The sequence below is a fragment of the Fistularia commersonii genome, chromosome 12 (genome assembly GCF_037954325.1).
Source record: "Fistularia commersonii isolate RoL2024-O1a breed Wild chromosome 12, RoL_Fcom_v1.0, whole genome shotgun sequence".
Lineage (NCBI taxonomy): Eukaryota > Metazoa > Chordata > Actinopteri > Syngnathiformes > Fistulariidae > Fistularia > Fistularia commersonii.
Window position 1 is genome coordinate 8,274,738 of NC_141295.1, and position 14,886 is coordinate 8,289,623.

Genomic DNA, 14,886 nt, shown 5'->3' on the forward strand with positions numbered 1-14,886 from the left:
GGGAAAGTGTCTGGTGTGAGAAATGTTTGTTGATGGAGCATATTGCCAAGAACAGGTTTCAATCATCATTAATTCAGCACAAGGGGAGCCTATTGGCTAGTTTTTTGGTTGAATTGGAATACATACGGCCATGAGTCTGTTTATTCCTTTATGGAGAGAATTATCAACCAAATTTTTATCAAAGAATGAAGGACAAATAAAGGACAGTGATGACAGAAGAGAGGGTGAAGTAACAAAGGCAGAACAATTGAAAGTTGGAATAAGAGCAGACGGAAAAAGAAAAGAGGGAAGGGAGATTTCATTGTTTGACCCCAAGGCAGCATGAAGCTGGCAGTGGATAAGAAGAAGAGGGAGAGAAAAAAAATAGGTTTTAACCTTCAAAGCTTTGCAGTTTTTACCAGCAGTGGGACATTTTCTATGAAGAGGCTAAGGGAGTACTGTGGCTTTCTGAGTATCACTGGGGCTTTGGTTTGATTCCCTGCCCCTTCAGCAACTGTGTCTCCTTGAATAAATGTCCGTGTAAAGTGACGTTGTAAAGCCTTATAGTACTGTAATGGCAGAAGAGTCATCTATGATTGTAAATAAAGAATTACCAAAATAAAGGAAAAACTAAAAAAAATTCCTGTGTGAGGTTTACATAGATAAAAAGTAATCTTACTTTTTTTTTTTTCTAAATTAAAAAATTTATTTTTAATGCAGGATGACCTTTGCAATATTGTAGTGCTATTTTATGATGATTTACATAAAAAACACATTAAAAAAATCATTGTTTATCTTAGATAGTAAAACTAATATACAAACTATGTTTGAACACATAAATAAATCAAGAGCTTATTAAGTAATTAGTAAAGTACGATCTTATGTTCTGCAAAATATTTTAATGGCATAAATATCAAGCTTGTGACTTCAGTAAATATCTATTAAATGGACTTTTAATGTATTTATGAGCATTTACCGCTCAAATGTGTATTTGTTCATGTATTTGACCCACAGATGATACACTTAACTGTGGGTTGTACTCTTGAAATGATTCACTGGCAGAATGAAAATATATTATACTTCATATATAATAGTTAAAATATATTTTGAAGAGATCATTTTAGTGGGTGTTGTACACCACAAAGAGTTCTCCATACCTCTTTGTATAACTTAAAGTAACAGCAAATCTTACAGAGATCAAAATTGTGTCATTAAATGTAAAGTGGTATAACATTTAAACAAATTGAAAAGAAAATACCTTCAAATTGTACTTTTAGCTCTACAGGAAATACTTTTCCCCTGATTAATAGCTCATCTTTTGGCAATGCAGATATTTATTCACCCACATTTTGCAGCATGTATAGAATTTGACAATCCATGGGAGCATTTTAAACCAAGGCTTGGCTTCAGGTAAGTGAGCCTGAAAAAAGATTCTCTGAAAAGGCACTATAATTTGAGACGTACATTTTCTGTAGTTCTGTGTGTGTGTGTGTGTGTGCGCGCGTGTGTGTGTGTGTGTGTGTGTGTGTGTGTGTGTGTGTGTGTGTGTGTGTGTGTGTGTGTGTGTGTGCGTGTTACAGTAATATTTTTTTGTCGAGTATACTTAGGTAGGAAGATGAGTAGATCTGAAGACAACAGGGGAACTGAGGCAGCAAGCGACTATAATGCTTTATTTATGGGTACTGAGGCTATTAGGGGCTTGTGGGCATTTCTACCCACAAAATGCTTTAAATTTTTCATTGTGATTATATGGTACTATTTAATTGTGTAATGTGTGTGCTTTGTTTCGGATATTAATCACTTTGGAGGTTTGGCTAAAAATTAATGCAATATCTTAGCATGATGGGGAGAGAGACAGATGGACAGGTGAGCCATGAAAAGCCTCTTGGCTTCTCATTGTCCTTTCCAGATGCATTCAGTGTCATGAAGAATTACACTGAGCAATGTTCCCACACTCTATTTCCATCCTCCTCTGCCCTGATTTTTACTCGTCACCTTTATTTCATAATTTCTCATTCTCCTTCATTCTTGCTGATCAGACAACTTTTCTCCCGTACCCTTTGATTTTTTTTTTTTTTTCAACTTCTCCACATTCTTTCGATGAATGACTTCTCAATTTTCTCAAAATCTCTCTATGTTCCTCTGCAGGCAAACAAGCTACGTACAAAAACCTTAAAGAACACGCTCAACCCACTTTGGAATGAAACTCTGGTTTATCATGGTATAACAGCAGCTGACATGACAACTAAAACACTCAGGTAAGGTAACTAACATACTAACTGTCAATCTTGAAATGAATTAGTTGTTTTTCCTAGCCAAATCAATAGTTTATTATTCAGGGGATGGAGATCTTTGTTGTCTGGCAGGCTTTTCCAGACAATTTATTATTGCAGCCGGGTAGTTCCAGCCAACTGCTCCACTTGCTGCTGTTCTGTTGTTGTTGGCTGGGCAATGACAATCTTTCCCTCCTCAGAAAAATATCTTCAAATAGAATTACTCAGATCAAGAGTTTGCACTTTGGCCAAAAAACTCTTAAGTGCTATTATCATTCGCATGGGTAAATTGATACTGATGCTGGACCAGGCGGAAAAATGCTCAACATTTTTGGGGGCGGTGTGGCACAGGAAGTAGAGCAATTGGTTTTCGGACTGAATATTCCTGGTTAAATTCCCAGCTCCTCCTAGTGTGTTGAAGTGTTTTTGAGCAAAACACTGAACCCCTAACTGGTCTCCTGGTGCTGATGGACAGAAGCCTACAGCTCATGGCTATCCATGATGGGTTAATTGCAGAGAATGAATTTCCCCATGGGGATTAATGAAGGATAAATCATTAATAATTTGATTTTGAATGTCTGTAGTGCATACAATCAGTGTCACTTAGCACAGTTGATAAATTATAGGTTTGAATGCCACTGTTTATCCTAAAACAACAATCACACAAACACACACGAATGCACTCACATGTAAGTGCACGCACACACACACGCACACCGGCACACACAATATATGTGTGTACAATGAAGACATTCATTGTACACACACAAATGTACATAGTCAGGTGTTTGCTTATCCTCTTTTGTGTATGTCAAGGGCAATCACTGGTAGGAAAGAACATACACGTCTCCTCCTCTGTGCTCAGGGAAAGACAAGCACATTATCACACACACATGAAAACAAAGCATGTCCTTGAGCTTTACCTGTCACACACGTTCAGGAATAGCATTTACTTACCCTCCCCAAACACCCCAGTCACAGGCACACACACAAACCACCACTTGGAAATGACCCCTCAATTGAGAGGAAACCAACATGACCTCTTTTCAAGGACACACACCAGAGATACAAACAGCATGGGAGATCTGAGTAGCCAAAGTGAGGTAGAGGAGGCAGAAAGTAGCATGTCCGTTGTCATTTAAGGGATGAAAATAGAGTTGCAGCCAGGATGAACAGATTCGATGTTAAAGGGTGGGGGTTGGGGTGCGAATGATGTTAAGTGACAGATAAGGGGTGTAGAAGAGAAAACAAGGGAGCTCAAGATTGAGGATGCTGACAGACCAGAAGGACAGAGGGGTCTGATGGAGAGGGACTTACTGAATAATGTGATAGATGAGGAAATTCACTTTGTTTAAAAAAAAAAAAAGGGGCAAATGACGAGGAGGAGCCATGCGAGAGAAGTTAACGAATGAAAGAAGGAGGGCAGTGAAAAATAAGTGAAAAAGCAAAAGAGTTGGCATGAATTAAAGCTTCTCTGACAGTGAGGAGGTAGGGGGGGCAGGTGACAGAAAGAGAGACAGAGAGAGGAAACCTGCAGGAACTCTCCCTTGCTGACAAACAAACTTCCCTATTATTACTCTGCTGAAAGCAGAGTTGACAGAGAGGAGGAGTAGATAGGGATTCCTATGTGGAAGTGTTTACACTCTGTATGGTACCCCGCTGCATTTTTCTCTGCCGATCTAATTGAGGGGAAGAGCAGGCTTTTTTGTTTGCATCAAATGCTCTGAGCATGGATGAAAAAACGGATTCTCTGAGGATGTACCTGACATCCCCGGCATAACGGGCTTAAAAAACATTTAATCGGATAAAATTGGAATCAGACCAATTCATTTCACAAGGACAAAGGGGCAGCTGTATAATCTTATCACAATTGTATTTTACTGTATTTCATTTTTATTTTATTTTATTTGTCTTCGTGGATGACACATAATGAAGATCACGGTGAATTTATTTAATCATTCACTGATACATTTGCAGTTTTGAAAGTTACATAAAGCCATTTTACTGAAGTAAAATATAATTAAATTGATAGAGATGTCTAATAGAAGCTGGATATGTGATGGGTCAGCAAAATCTTTATATAAAAATATCCACAATATACATGTGAGTTAGCTAAGTGCTAAGGTCCTCAGTACAGATTTCATGGTTGGCTTCATACCAGCTAATCCTTTAATTGCTTCAGGAGGGTTGCCTGAGGTACACAGTTCTCAAGTGAAAGATGAATATTAGCATAGAGTGCACACATTTATATGCTGAACTTAGTCTGTTATTTCAATAGCAAAGCTGTCATTATCGCATTTTTTTTTTCTCTCCAGCAAAAAGTAATTTAGATAATAATCTAAAATTGTATGCTTATAGAAAGTAGCTATCAAAACAATGAAAATGCACTGTTTGGAAGAGATTGATCTGTTAAAACATGCAGAAGCCTGTTAGATAAGATGTGAAACATCTTAAGGAAATGAAGCAGGTCACTGCTCACCTCAATTAAATTTATCACTTGTGGCAAGAGGCTCTTTTACTCTCTTTTTAAGTATAAGTTAAAAGTAATATGATAAAACAGTTTTACATTTGTTTTTTTTTGTGATTTTTGTCATCAAACCATATTTTTCTTTTTAAATTTACAGCAGTTGTAGTCTGCCTTGGGCAAATTCAACCTGATATAAAAAGCTTTAAAAGAAAGTTGTTATTCCCCCTTAGTGTCTTCATTATCGTCTTTTGGCCTTGTGTATGTCACATTCAGTCCATTCAGAATGGGTGTAGTATTGTGGCTAACAGAAGTAGGCTTGTTAGTTCAAACATTTCCTGAGTCAGTCAAGCAAAATAAATTGCCTAACATAAAATCTCAAACTCTGAGTATAGTGCATTTTACAAGTTTTGGTAGTCCTATCTCTCTCTCTCTCTCTTGCTCGCTTTCTCTCTCTCTCTTTTATGTATATATATATGTATATCAATCACTGTGTGTGTGTGTGTGTGTGTGTGTGTGTGTGTGTGTGTGTGTGTGTGTGTGTGTGTGCGTGTGTGTTTGTGTGTGTGAGACACTGAAATTGGCTATGGATGCTTCAGGTAATGTGTAAAGTCAGACACTGATGCGATGGGGGATTGAGAATTGTTTGATCAAAAATTAGATGTTAGAGTGAGACTTCTATTATTAGTTTAGTCTATGATATTGATATTGTCTATGATATTGTATAGACTATTGTATTTTAGTCTATGATATTGTATTTGATGATATTTTGATGATATTGTACAGATTCATCATGTGATCTGCACTAGTTACCATGCTAATAAATCACAAGAAAATTTGATGTTGATGGACTGTGTATAAATGCTTAATGCTAGAAATGCTGTTGTGGTTTTCTTACCTGGTTTCAAAACATTGTGGTGTTTTTACTGTAAGCAAGCAAGAACAGAGCAAGAAAATGTTTTTGAAATTCATATCTTTGAATATATATTTTTTTTATGATGTTATGTCCTGAAAGCTTTTCTGATCATACAAGGAAAGAAAAAGAATGAAAAATTGACAGCATCTGGACAGCTACCAAAATAAATTTTAAAGTGAAAGACTTCTCATCTTCTTTATGATGTTTAAAGTAGCCTATCATTGACAATAACAGCAGATAGCAATAGTTAATAAAAATGTTGGGTAAACGGCTTCAGTAGAAAAACTTTTATCTCTTCACCTTTCTGAAAGTACTGTGTTGAACTTTACCCGTCAAAAGCTATTATTGAGTGGGCTGTACCTTAATTTATCATAACAGTTAGCTGTGTTCAATTAAAAAAGCTGCATTTCTAGCTATATGTTAATTGGACCACGCTCTAATAACCAGTGCATTTCACTGTTGTAGTCTTAATTGATTTTTTGATTAATCGATAATTATATTTACTTTTACATAACATCAAACCTGTGTATGTGCCGGAATTAGTGGTCAAAAGGATAAATGTAAACTCACTTAAACTCACAAAATAACGTGAGGAATATGACTTAAAATTTGTTATATAACATATGGTGAATAAATGACACTACATGTCATCTTTGACGTTATCATTGTCAGGTTTTGTTATCACTTGTCTCACTCCTTAATGTTTATTAAAGAAATGGTTTCACACATTCAAGCATCCCACATATATGCTAAATCATCCTGGTAATATAACTTCCACACCCAGTTCTGACATTGACTTCACACAAGATTTGGCAACGTTGGACGAACAGATTCTATCATCATCTGGTTGGTTTATTCTTAATCCCAGAAAATCTAAGGGAGAGTATAAGAGGACAAAAAGGCAGATCATGAGTTTAAGAAATGTTTAAATTCAGATATAAAAGCAGCTTTTATGTCGACGTCTGACACCTAAAATGTATGAAGTAGAGGGCCAGACAGGGATGAATATGAATCAGGAGCAAGACTTCAGCTACATATACTCATCAGTTATGACCCAAAAGCTGGAACTGGCATGTCAAGCATCCAAAAAGGGGAGAAGAAGAGAACAGGAACATGGGGGAAGTTGTGTTTGTGTAGGAATGTGCTTTGACAAAAAAAAAAAAAATGAGGGTCTCAGAGGGAATATTTTGGCAGGTGATGGGCTGTGAAGATTTGACTTGGGCAGATGGAAAAGTCACCCTCCATCGAACATCATCATCAGCCTGAAAAATGTTGTTAAGTAAATGAACATAGAGCTATTGAGATCCAGTTTGAATTCATTGATAATTTAGCTGCAACAAAGACCAAGATAAACTATGCAATTTATATGGTGGATATTAGACACTTAATGTGAGATTAGAATACCATGTCATCTCAGTGAGGCACAAACACCAATTAACTCTTAGTTTATAAAAAAAAAAAAAATCTGCCTATTTTTCAGCTGAGCAGTATTTCTTTACTGCTTTTCACCACAAGATGAGGAAAAAAAAAGTGTTAATTCTTCATTTTCAATTTCATTTTCAATTTTCAAAGGAAAATTGGTTCTCTGCTGAAGATATGACAAATGATTTGATGTTGGAGACAAGGTGAAGTTCAGAGTGCTGGATAATTCTGAATTACATTTCAGCTTTTTCTTCCCAGAAGAGCCATGATTACAATCCTTGTTTAATAAATATGAACAAATAATATTGATATATTTTAGCATTTGGCTGCTGCTGTCCATCTGAAAAATGCCTTTGTTTCACTAATATCAATCCACATACCAAGTGTCATTTTTCATCTTGAGTAGAATGGAAATGGAATCTAAGTCTCATGCTTATAGGTCATTTTTCATGTACTGTCAGTTATTCGTCAAATACTGTCAGAAATTTAAGCCAGCTGAACCACATTAATAACAATAGTTCTGCCACTTCCATCAAAAACAGTAATGCAATGGTTCTGACTTCTAATGTGGAAATGATAATTTTTCATTTAGTATCAAATAAGCACAAAAAATCATAAACACTGGTTATTGTATCATTCAAGCATAATTGACATACTATGGAATAAGTATATAATTTATGCGGTGTTTAGTTTTCAAAATCTGCCCCCGGGAAAAGAAATGTTGCAGGTAACCTGCATTAATGGTCATGTTATATTCAATAAAATATACTGATTAACTGCTTTGTAACTGGCATGCATAAGTTAGTGTATTATTTACCATGTTCATAGCTCGGGATTTAAAAGTAGTCAGCTCACTATTTGCTTCACAATACGACAAACATAGTCCATAGTACCATTCACTCATAATATAATCTTATATTGTGGCTGAAAATATGTATTTTCTACACAACTGAAAACAACAAAATAAGACTATGTATTTATCTATTATTTTATTCCCATTTATGCAGTATATACAACAATATATACAATATATACACTAAATGAGGTTCCATTGCTATATAAAAAACATCAAATTCTTTAAGATTCTCCCATTTTATGTTGTCTAGTGAACATTGAAAAATAAATAAAATAAATAAATTATATATATGTATATATCATTTTATGTATATAGTATAGATAGATAGATAGATAGATAGATAGATAGATAGATAGATAGATAGATAGATAGATAGATAGATAGATAGATAGATAGATAGATAGATAGATATGTGTGTTTGTGAGTGTGTGAGAGAGATAGAAAGAGAGTATATTGTTTTTATACATCTATACTGTAATTTATACTGTAATTTTGAATGTTTTTTTTTTTTTTTTACTGACATTATTCATAACTGAAAGGACTGAAGTTTCTGTTATTTCTTGGTGGCTGTTGAGTTTTTAAAGCTATTCTGGTCAATCTAACCATATTTAGCTTCATTTTTCCTTTCTTTCCTTTACCTAATTTTCATTAAAATTTACTGATATTACTGATAAATTTACTGATATATACTAATACTACTGATATTCCAGTTATGTTTCACCAAGTTACAGGCAGTATAATTGAAGTTAAATGTTACATGATTTTTTTAGTTTCAATGAAAAAAAATCGGACAACCAATTTAGCCATCTTGATGCTGTTCATTTATGTTCATTTTTTTGCACTTTTTTAGTGTCCTATGGTATATTGTGAACTATAATAATAATGGAATAACATGCAGCCATATTTGAAAGGTACCATCCAAATCAAATCAAATACATCTGAGCCCAAGTGGGATGACAGATCAAAAATCAGGCCTGGCAACTTTGAACAAATCACTTCAGTGATGTTTGATGAAGTGACAGGATGTAATTTCTATTCTATGGAATCAATGTTCACTTCTGCAATCACACAGCTCCTCATTATTCTTGAAGGTATTCATATAAGAGTATAGTTATGAGCTGAAAATGAAGGCATAAGATGCGCTGATCATTCACACTTCATCACACTTCACACTTCAGGGTTTATCTTTAACTTTGTGCTATTTGCTTGCAATTTTTCTGCTCTGTTGAAGGCTATGCGTTTGTGACATGGACAGACTAGGACGAAATGAGTTCATTGGAGAGGTGAGAGTGGCACTGAAGAAACTGAGAGAGGGTGAAAGCAAACGCTACAATATGGGTTTGGAGAGAAATGCACAGGTAGGTTTATTGGAAATTGTAACTGCTGCTGCTCTACATACCGCATGTTCCAAATGGCGTTCTATGATCATGTATATATCAAGCTGTCCTACTTCCACTGTTCATATTTGCCTGAAGGCTATCAAGCATTAATTTCAAATTCAGCTTTTTTTTTTTTTTTTTGTGATACACCTGGAGACTGACAGTTATAACTGTGATCTCGTTCTCATTCATTTCAGAACAAAGAATCCAACAATCAAACAGTGGAGCAGGGAGCAGTTGTGGCCGAGGAAGAGGTAGCGCAATTATCAGCTTCATCTTTGCTCATCATATAATCTTTCTGGTCTGGAGCAAATCATGGCTCCCTTGACTTTCATCTATCTGGTTTATCTTACCATTTCTAAATTACTAATCCATTTTCTACTTTCACACTGTTGAAAGAAAGAGCAAGTTTAATTAATGAATGTCAGTTGTGGCATGCACTGTAACATAGTGCCTGGGAAACTGCTTTCATGGCAGAGTACAGGGAACCGTTGTCAATTACAGAAATACTGTCAGTCCGCAGTTGTTCTCCTCTGGCTGTTATCTAATTTCTCCTTGTGGTTTGACTGACAAAGGCTAATAGCTTGTGTCTCAAGAGAAACAGGAATGGTCTCGTTTTTCAGACCCAGATAAGGTTTATTAATTACAAACTTTGGTTCTAATACTTCTGTAGAGTTAAAAAATTATAGAAACATTTTGAAATAGATAATCACAACCACATTTACTTTGACTGGGTTAAAGAAAAGTTATGAAAGACAACATAACATTCTCATTTTAATTTGCAAGGGAAAGTGCTGCAATATAACCAAAGGAAGGTTATGTTGGAATACAATGCCTTTTCTGGCACTGTTGATTTCTTGGTCCCCAGCGTGGACGCATCCTGGTGTCACTGTGCTATAACACAGAAAAAGGCTGCCTACTGGTTGGGATAATACGATGCGCCCATCTGGCTGCCATGGACTCCAATGGCTACTCTGACCCCTTTGTCAAAATGTAAGTTATACCAGAATTGCTTCTATGTATCTAATCTACTGTATGGTTGACATTCATGGTTCTTGTTGCATATATTTCACCTAATTTCCACATGTCCTATCAAGAAGCTCCTGGGGTCCAAAAGTAGCTTTGTCTCAATACAACTTATCTCCCACCCAACCCTGCCTGATGTTGTTGAGGACCAGCCTGTTCTTTACAGTGTTTCATTAAGTATGTACAGGTACATCTCAAAACATTTGAATATCATGAAAATTTCTGTTTCCTCCAGGTTCCCTCCCACAGTCCAGCAGGTTAATTATGAAAACATTTGGAAAAATTGCCCAGATGTGTGAATGATAGAGTGATCTGTGGTCTGTCTTTATATGTGACATTCAGATTGACTGGCGACCAGGTAAGGGTGTACCCCCCCCTCGCCAAGTGACAGTTGCGATAGGCTCCAGGGTCCCCCCCCTTACCCTGAGTGCAGGATAAGCAGAAGATGGATGGATGGATGGATGGATGGATGGATGGATGGATGGATGGATGGATGGATGGATGGATGGATGGATGGATGGATGGATGGATGGATGGATGGATGCCCAAATGTGTGAATGAGAGAGTGATCTGTGGTCTGTCTTTATGTGTGGCCTTCCAATTGACCAGGGTGGTCATTACCCCGTTTCTTGCATAATGGCAGTTGAGATATGCTCCAGCATCTCCGTCAACCCGAAGTAGGATAAGCGGTAGATAATTAATGGATGGATGGATGGATGGATGGATGGATGGATGGATGGATGGATGGATGGATGGATGGATGGATGGATGGATGGAAAATTGCTGTTTTTTTGTTGCTCATTTCAAATAGTGGAACCCATACATTATATAGATTCATTGCACATAGACCGAAATATTTCAAGCCCTTATTTCTTCAAATTTTGGTGATTGTGGCTTACAGATAATGAAACACAAAATGCAGTATCTCAGAAAATTTCTGTATTTGAAAGTCATGGTGTTACATCCCTGATAGCTGATTTACTCAAAACACCAGCAAATGCTCTCTGAGTCCTTCTGCTAACTAGTTTATGCTGATTTAATTTAGCACCTGCCCACAGTGCCAAAGGTACTAAAAGCTGGTTCAGATACCTTTGTGTTACTGTGCTTTATTGGCAGGTTCAGGTCACTTGACCTGAACCTTATATCGAGACAATGGCATGGTATCAAGGGGGAGATGAGAGACACCAGACCCAACAATGCAGATAACCTGACGGCCACTATCAAAGCAACCTTGGCATCATTACACCTGAGCATTATCAAAAGGTGATTGCCTCCATGTCATGCAATATTGATGCATTAATTCGTGTAAAAGGAGGCTCAACCAAGTATTGAGTGCAGACTTTTCTGAGCCCTGTGATTTCTGTTCAAAATATCCCCTTTTCATTGATCTTCTGTAATATTCTAGGTTTCTGAGACACCAAATTTTGATTTTTATGACCTGTAAGACATAATCATCAAAATTTCAAGAAATAAAGGCTTGAAATATTTCACTCTATGTGTAATGAATTTATATAATGGATTTCATTTTCTGAAATGACTGACAAAAAATCTTTTTCGTGATATTCAATTTTTTTGTGATGCACCTGAATGTGTTTGGACTATGGAAGAAAACAGACCACCTGGATAAATATAAAAATAATGCTATAAGCATAAATGAAAAGGAGTGTGCAACATGATTAAGAGGTTTGTTCTTAATTGGCTAAAATGATGTAATTGTATTTGCATTCTTGATTGCATGGAAACACTCATTCATGGGTCAATCTATGAATGTCTCAGCAAATTGTTGTCACAATATTCAGAGGAAGATATTCAATTCTCACATTGCATAAAACATCATTGTAATGCATGCTGAATTGCAAGGACAAGTTGCAGGCACTTTGCCCTCCGATGGCTGAGTTTTAGTCCCGCAAGTCAAAGTTCCAGACAGAAACCAGCTGAGAGCGTGTTTCCTTTACAATCCTTCCTCTCATACTATATATCTGTCCCACATTTGAAATACACAACAATTCTTTGGGAGCAAATCCTGGGTACAATCTAAACTCATACAACAGAGGTTTATGAAAGGCTTAAGATAGCTAATTATACAACAACAAGAACTCACAAAGCACCAATTCTGTTTTCTAGAATAATGGGAATCTGACCAAACAAATATGCTCCAAATATGCTTTATATGACAATAAAAAGTCTCGTGTCTCAGGAATTATAGGATAAGGAATAAGGCTGCCTGGTGCTGTTTACAGACCTGTGAGCAACAGGCAGAACTTCTCACCTTGTAATGGGGAAGAAATTAAGACACAAAAGTTTTGCTTGACTGCACCGTGATTGGCTGTAAGACTAATCATGGATGTAGCCGCCTCATGCCGAATGAGAGCAGGGAAAAGCCCCAACACCCCTGCGACCCTGAGAACAGGATAAGAGGTATAAATAATGGATGGATGGACAGATGGATGGATGGACGGATGGATGGATGGATGGATGGATGGATGGATGGATGGATGGATGGACAGATGGACGGATGGACGGATGGACGGATGGACGGATGGATGGATGGATAGATGGATGGATGGATGGATGGATGGATGGATGGATGGATGGTTTGATTACGGGTATTTCGTGTGATACCCCTATTCAGTAGCCACATAGGACACAATTGAGAAGCAGATGGATGGTTACTGGTTAATTGAGGCTGCAAATGCGGATGTAGCTCGTCCAAAAATGATTGCAAATCTATTCAGTACTAATGAATGTAGGAAAAATAGAGATGCTATGCAAGGTCTGTGCTCAAAGATTAGTAACAATTTAACAAACACCAAATAGCAATTTCTTCAAAGAAAAGTAAGTAGTCTATTAGAGAGAGGCAAAAAGGTATATAATTTTATACCTTTATCAAGATTCCAAGAGTTCATTAAAGGTGATAAACTAAAACCATAGCTAAATGTCTGATTCAGCTTTTGAGGTAAAAATATTACTTTGAGAGTTTCACCATTGTGGATCCAACTTCATTCTTAGTAGGAGCATTTTGTAGAAGATGGAACCTAAGGATGCCAAAATTGCCAGTAAAGGACAATTTTTTTTTTTTTTAAAGAATGAAAGACTCTTTAGTTTCTTTGTATAAAAGAGAAAGCATAGTTTTAAGATTCCACACTATCTATATAGGAATGATACAATTGGCTGCCGATGTTTCCTGTTTGCTGAATATTTGGCAAGCAGTTGATGACCTGCAATGAAGAAATAGAGAAAAAGAACTTTCTCCTCCTCTTTCGGAACCAACTCTTGAAATTTTTCCCCCCAAAATTCATCATTTTATGGAATGAGCAACTAATCTTCAGGGCCCGCATCCAACTTGTAGACATCTGAGACTGACTCTACTGGCACAATTCATAGGTGGCATTATATTATCCTTTCCTTTTTTCAGTTGTTTCATGCCATCTTTTACATCTTTACTCAACAATTAAGGTTGCAGTCCCTTTAAAACCTTTTAAACCACTGCTCTTAATATTGTTCCTGGATCTGTTATTTGGATGTTTATTTGACTGTCTGCCAGGGCTTCATTTTATTTACTGCTGTTCAATAGCCTCTTTGTTTCCATTACAGAGTCTCCTGTTGACCTGATTTCTGCAGAGATTGTCTGCAGAGTGGATGATATCATTTCAGTGTATCTGTCTGTGATTCTACCATCAGCCAATAACACCGTTATTGATCTTTTGGTGAAGTTGTGTGTGTGTGTGTGTGTGTGTGTGTGTGTGTGTGTGTGTGTGTGTGTGTGTGTGTGTGTGTGTGTGTGTGAGCCAGCTTTTCCGCCATTTGACTTTTGCTGCTTGAGTCACCAATGAGTCATCCAAGGGGCAAAAAAATTCGTTATTACCTTGTTAAAATACATTAAATTACCATCCCTCATTACATGGAGGGTGTGGCACACAGATAGATAGTGTATGATGTCAGATGTGATCGTCAGATACTTTTATTAAAGTTACTGAGTATCTAAACCCCTCAGATTTACTACCACAGTCCTATATTGGAGGCATATACTCACTTTTTCTTTTGTCATGGAGGAAATCAAGACAACACTCTTGATTCAAAGTAGTGGCAAAACAAACACTATATGGCCAAAAGTATTCGCTCACCCGTCCAAATCATCAGAATCAGGTGTTTCAATCACTTCCACGGCAACGGGTGTATAAAATCAAGCATGTAGGCATGCAGACTGTTTTACAAACATTTCTGAAAGAATGGTTTGCTCTCAGGAGTTCAATGAGTTCCAGCATGGAACTGTAATCGGATGCCACCTGTGCAAAAAATCCAATCGTGAAATTCTCTCGCTCCTAAATTTTCCACAGTCAACTGTCAGCTGTACTATACCAACATGGAAGTTATTGGGATCGACAGCAACTCAGCCACAAAGTGTTAGGCCGCGTATACTGACGGAGCAGGGTCAGCAGATGCTGTGGCGCATATTGCCAAGAGGTCACAGACTTTCTGCAGTGCCAGACCTCCAAACTTCATGTGGCCTTCAAATAAGCTCAAGAACTGTGCACAGAGAGCTTCATAGAATGGGTCTCCATGGCCGAGCA

General features: G+C 37.0%; 1 protein-coding gene across 2 annotated transcripts in view; it reads left to right on the forward strand.

Annotated features, from left to right (window-relative positions):
• Nucleotides 1-14,886, forward strand: part of doc2g (double C2-like domains, gamma) — a 34,736-nt gene that overhangs the window by 5,782 nt on the left and 14,068 nt on the right. For both annotated transcript variants that reach the window (XM_086156813.1, XM_086156814.1), the window contains exons 5-8: nt 2,128-2,237; nt 9,142-9,268; nt 9,487-9,543; nt 10,158-10,282. In XM_086156813.1, coding sequence (XP_086012939.1) covers nt 2,128-2,237; nt 9,142-9,268; nt 9,487-9,543; nt 10,158-10,282 — 419 coding nt within the window. The remainder of the gene's footprint in view (nt 1-2,127; nt 2,238-9,141; nt 9,269-9,486; nt 9,544-10,157; nt 10,283-14,886) is intronic.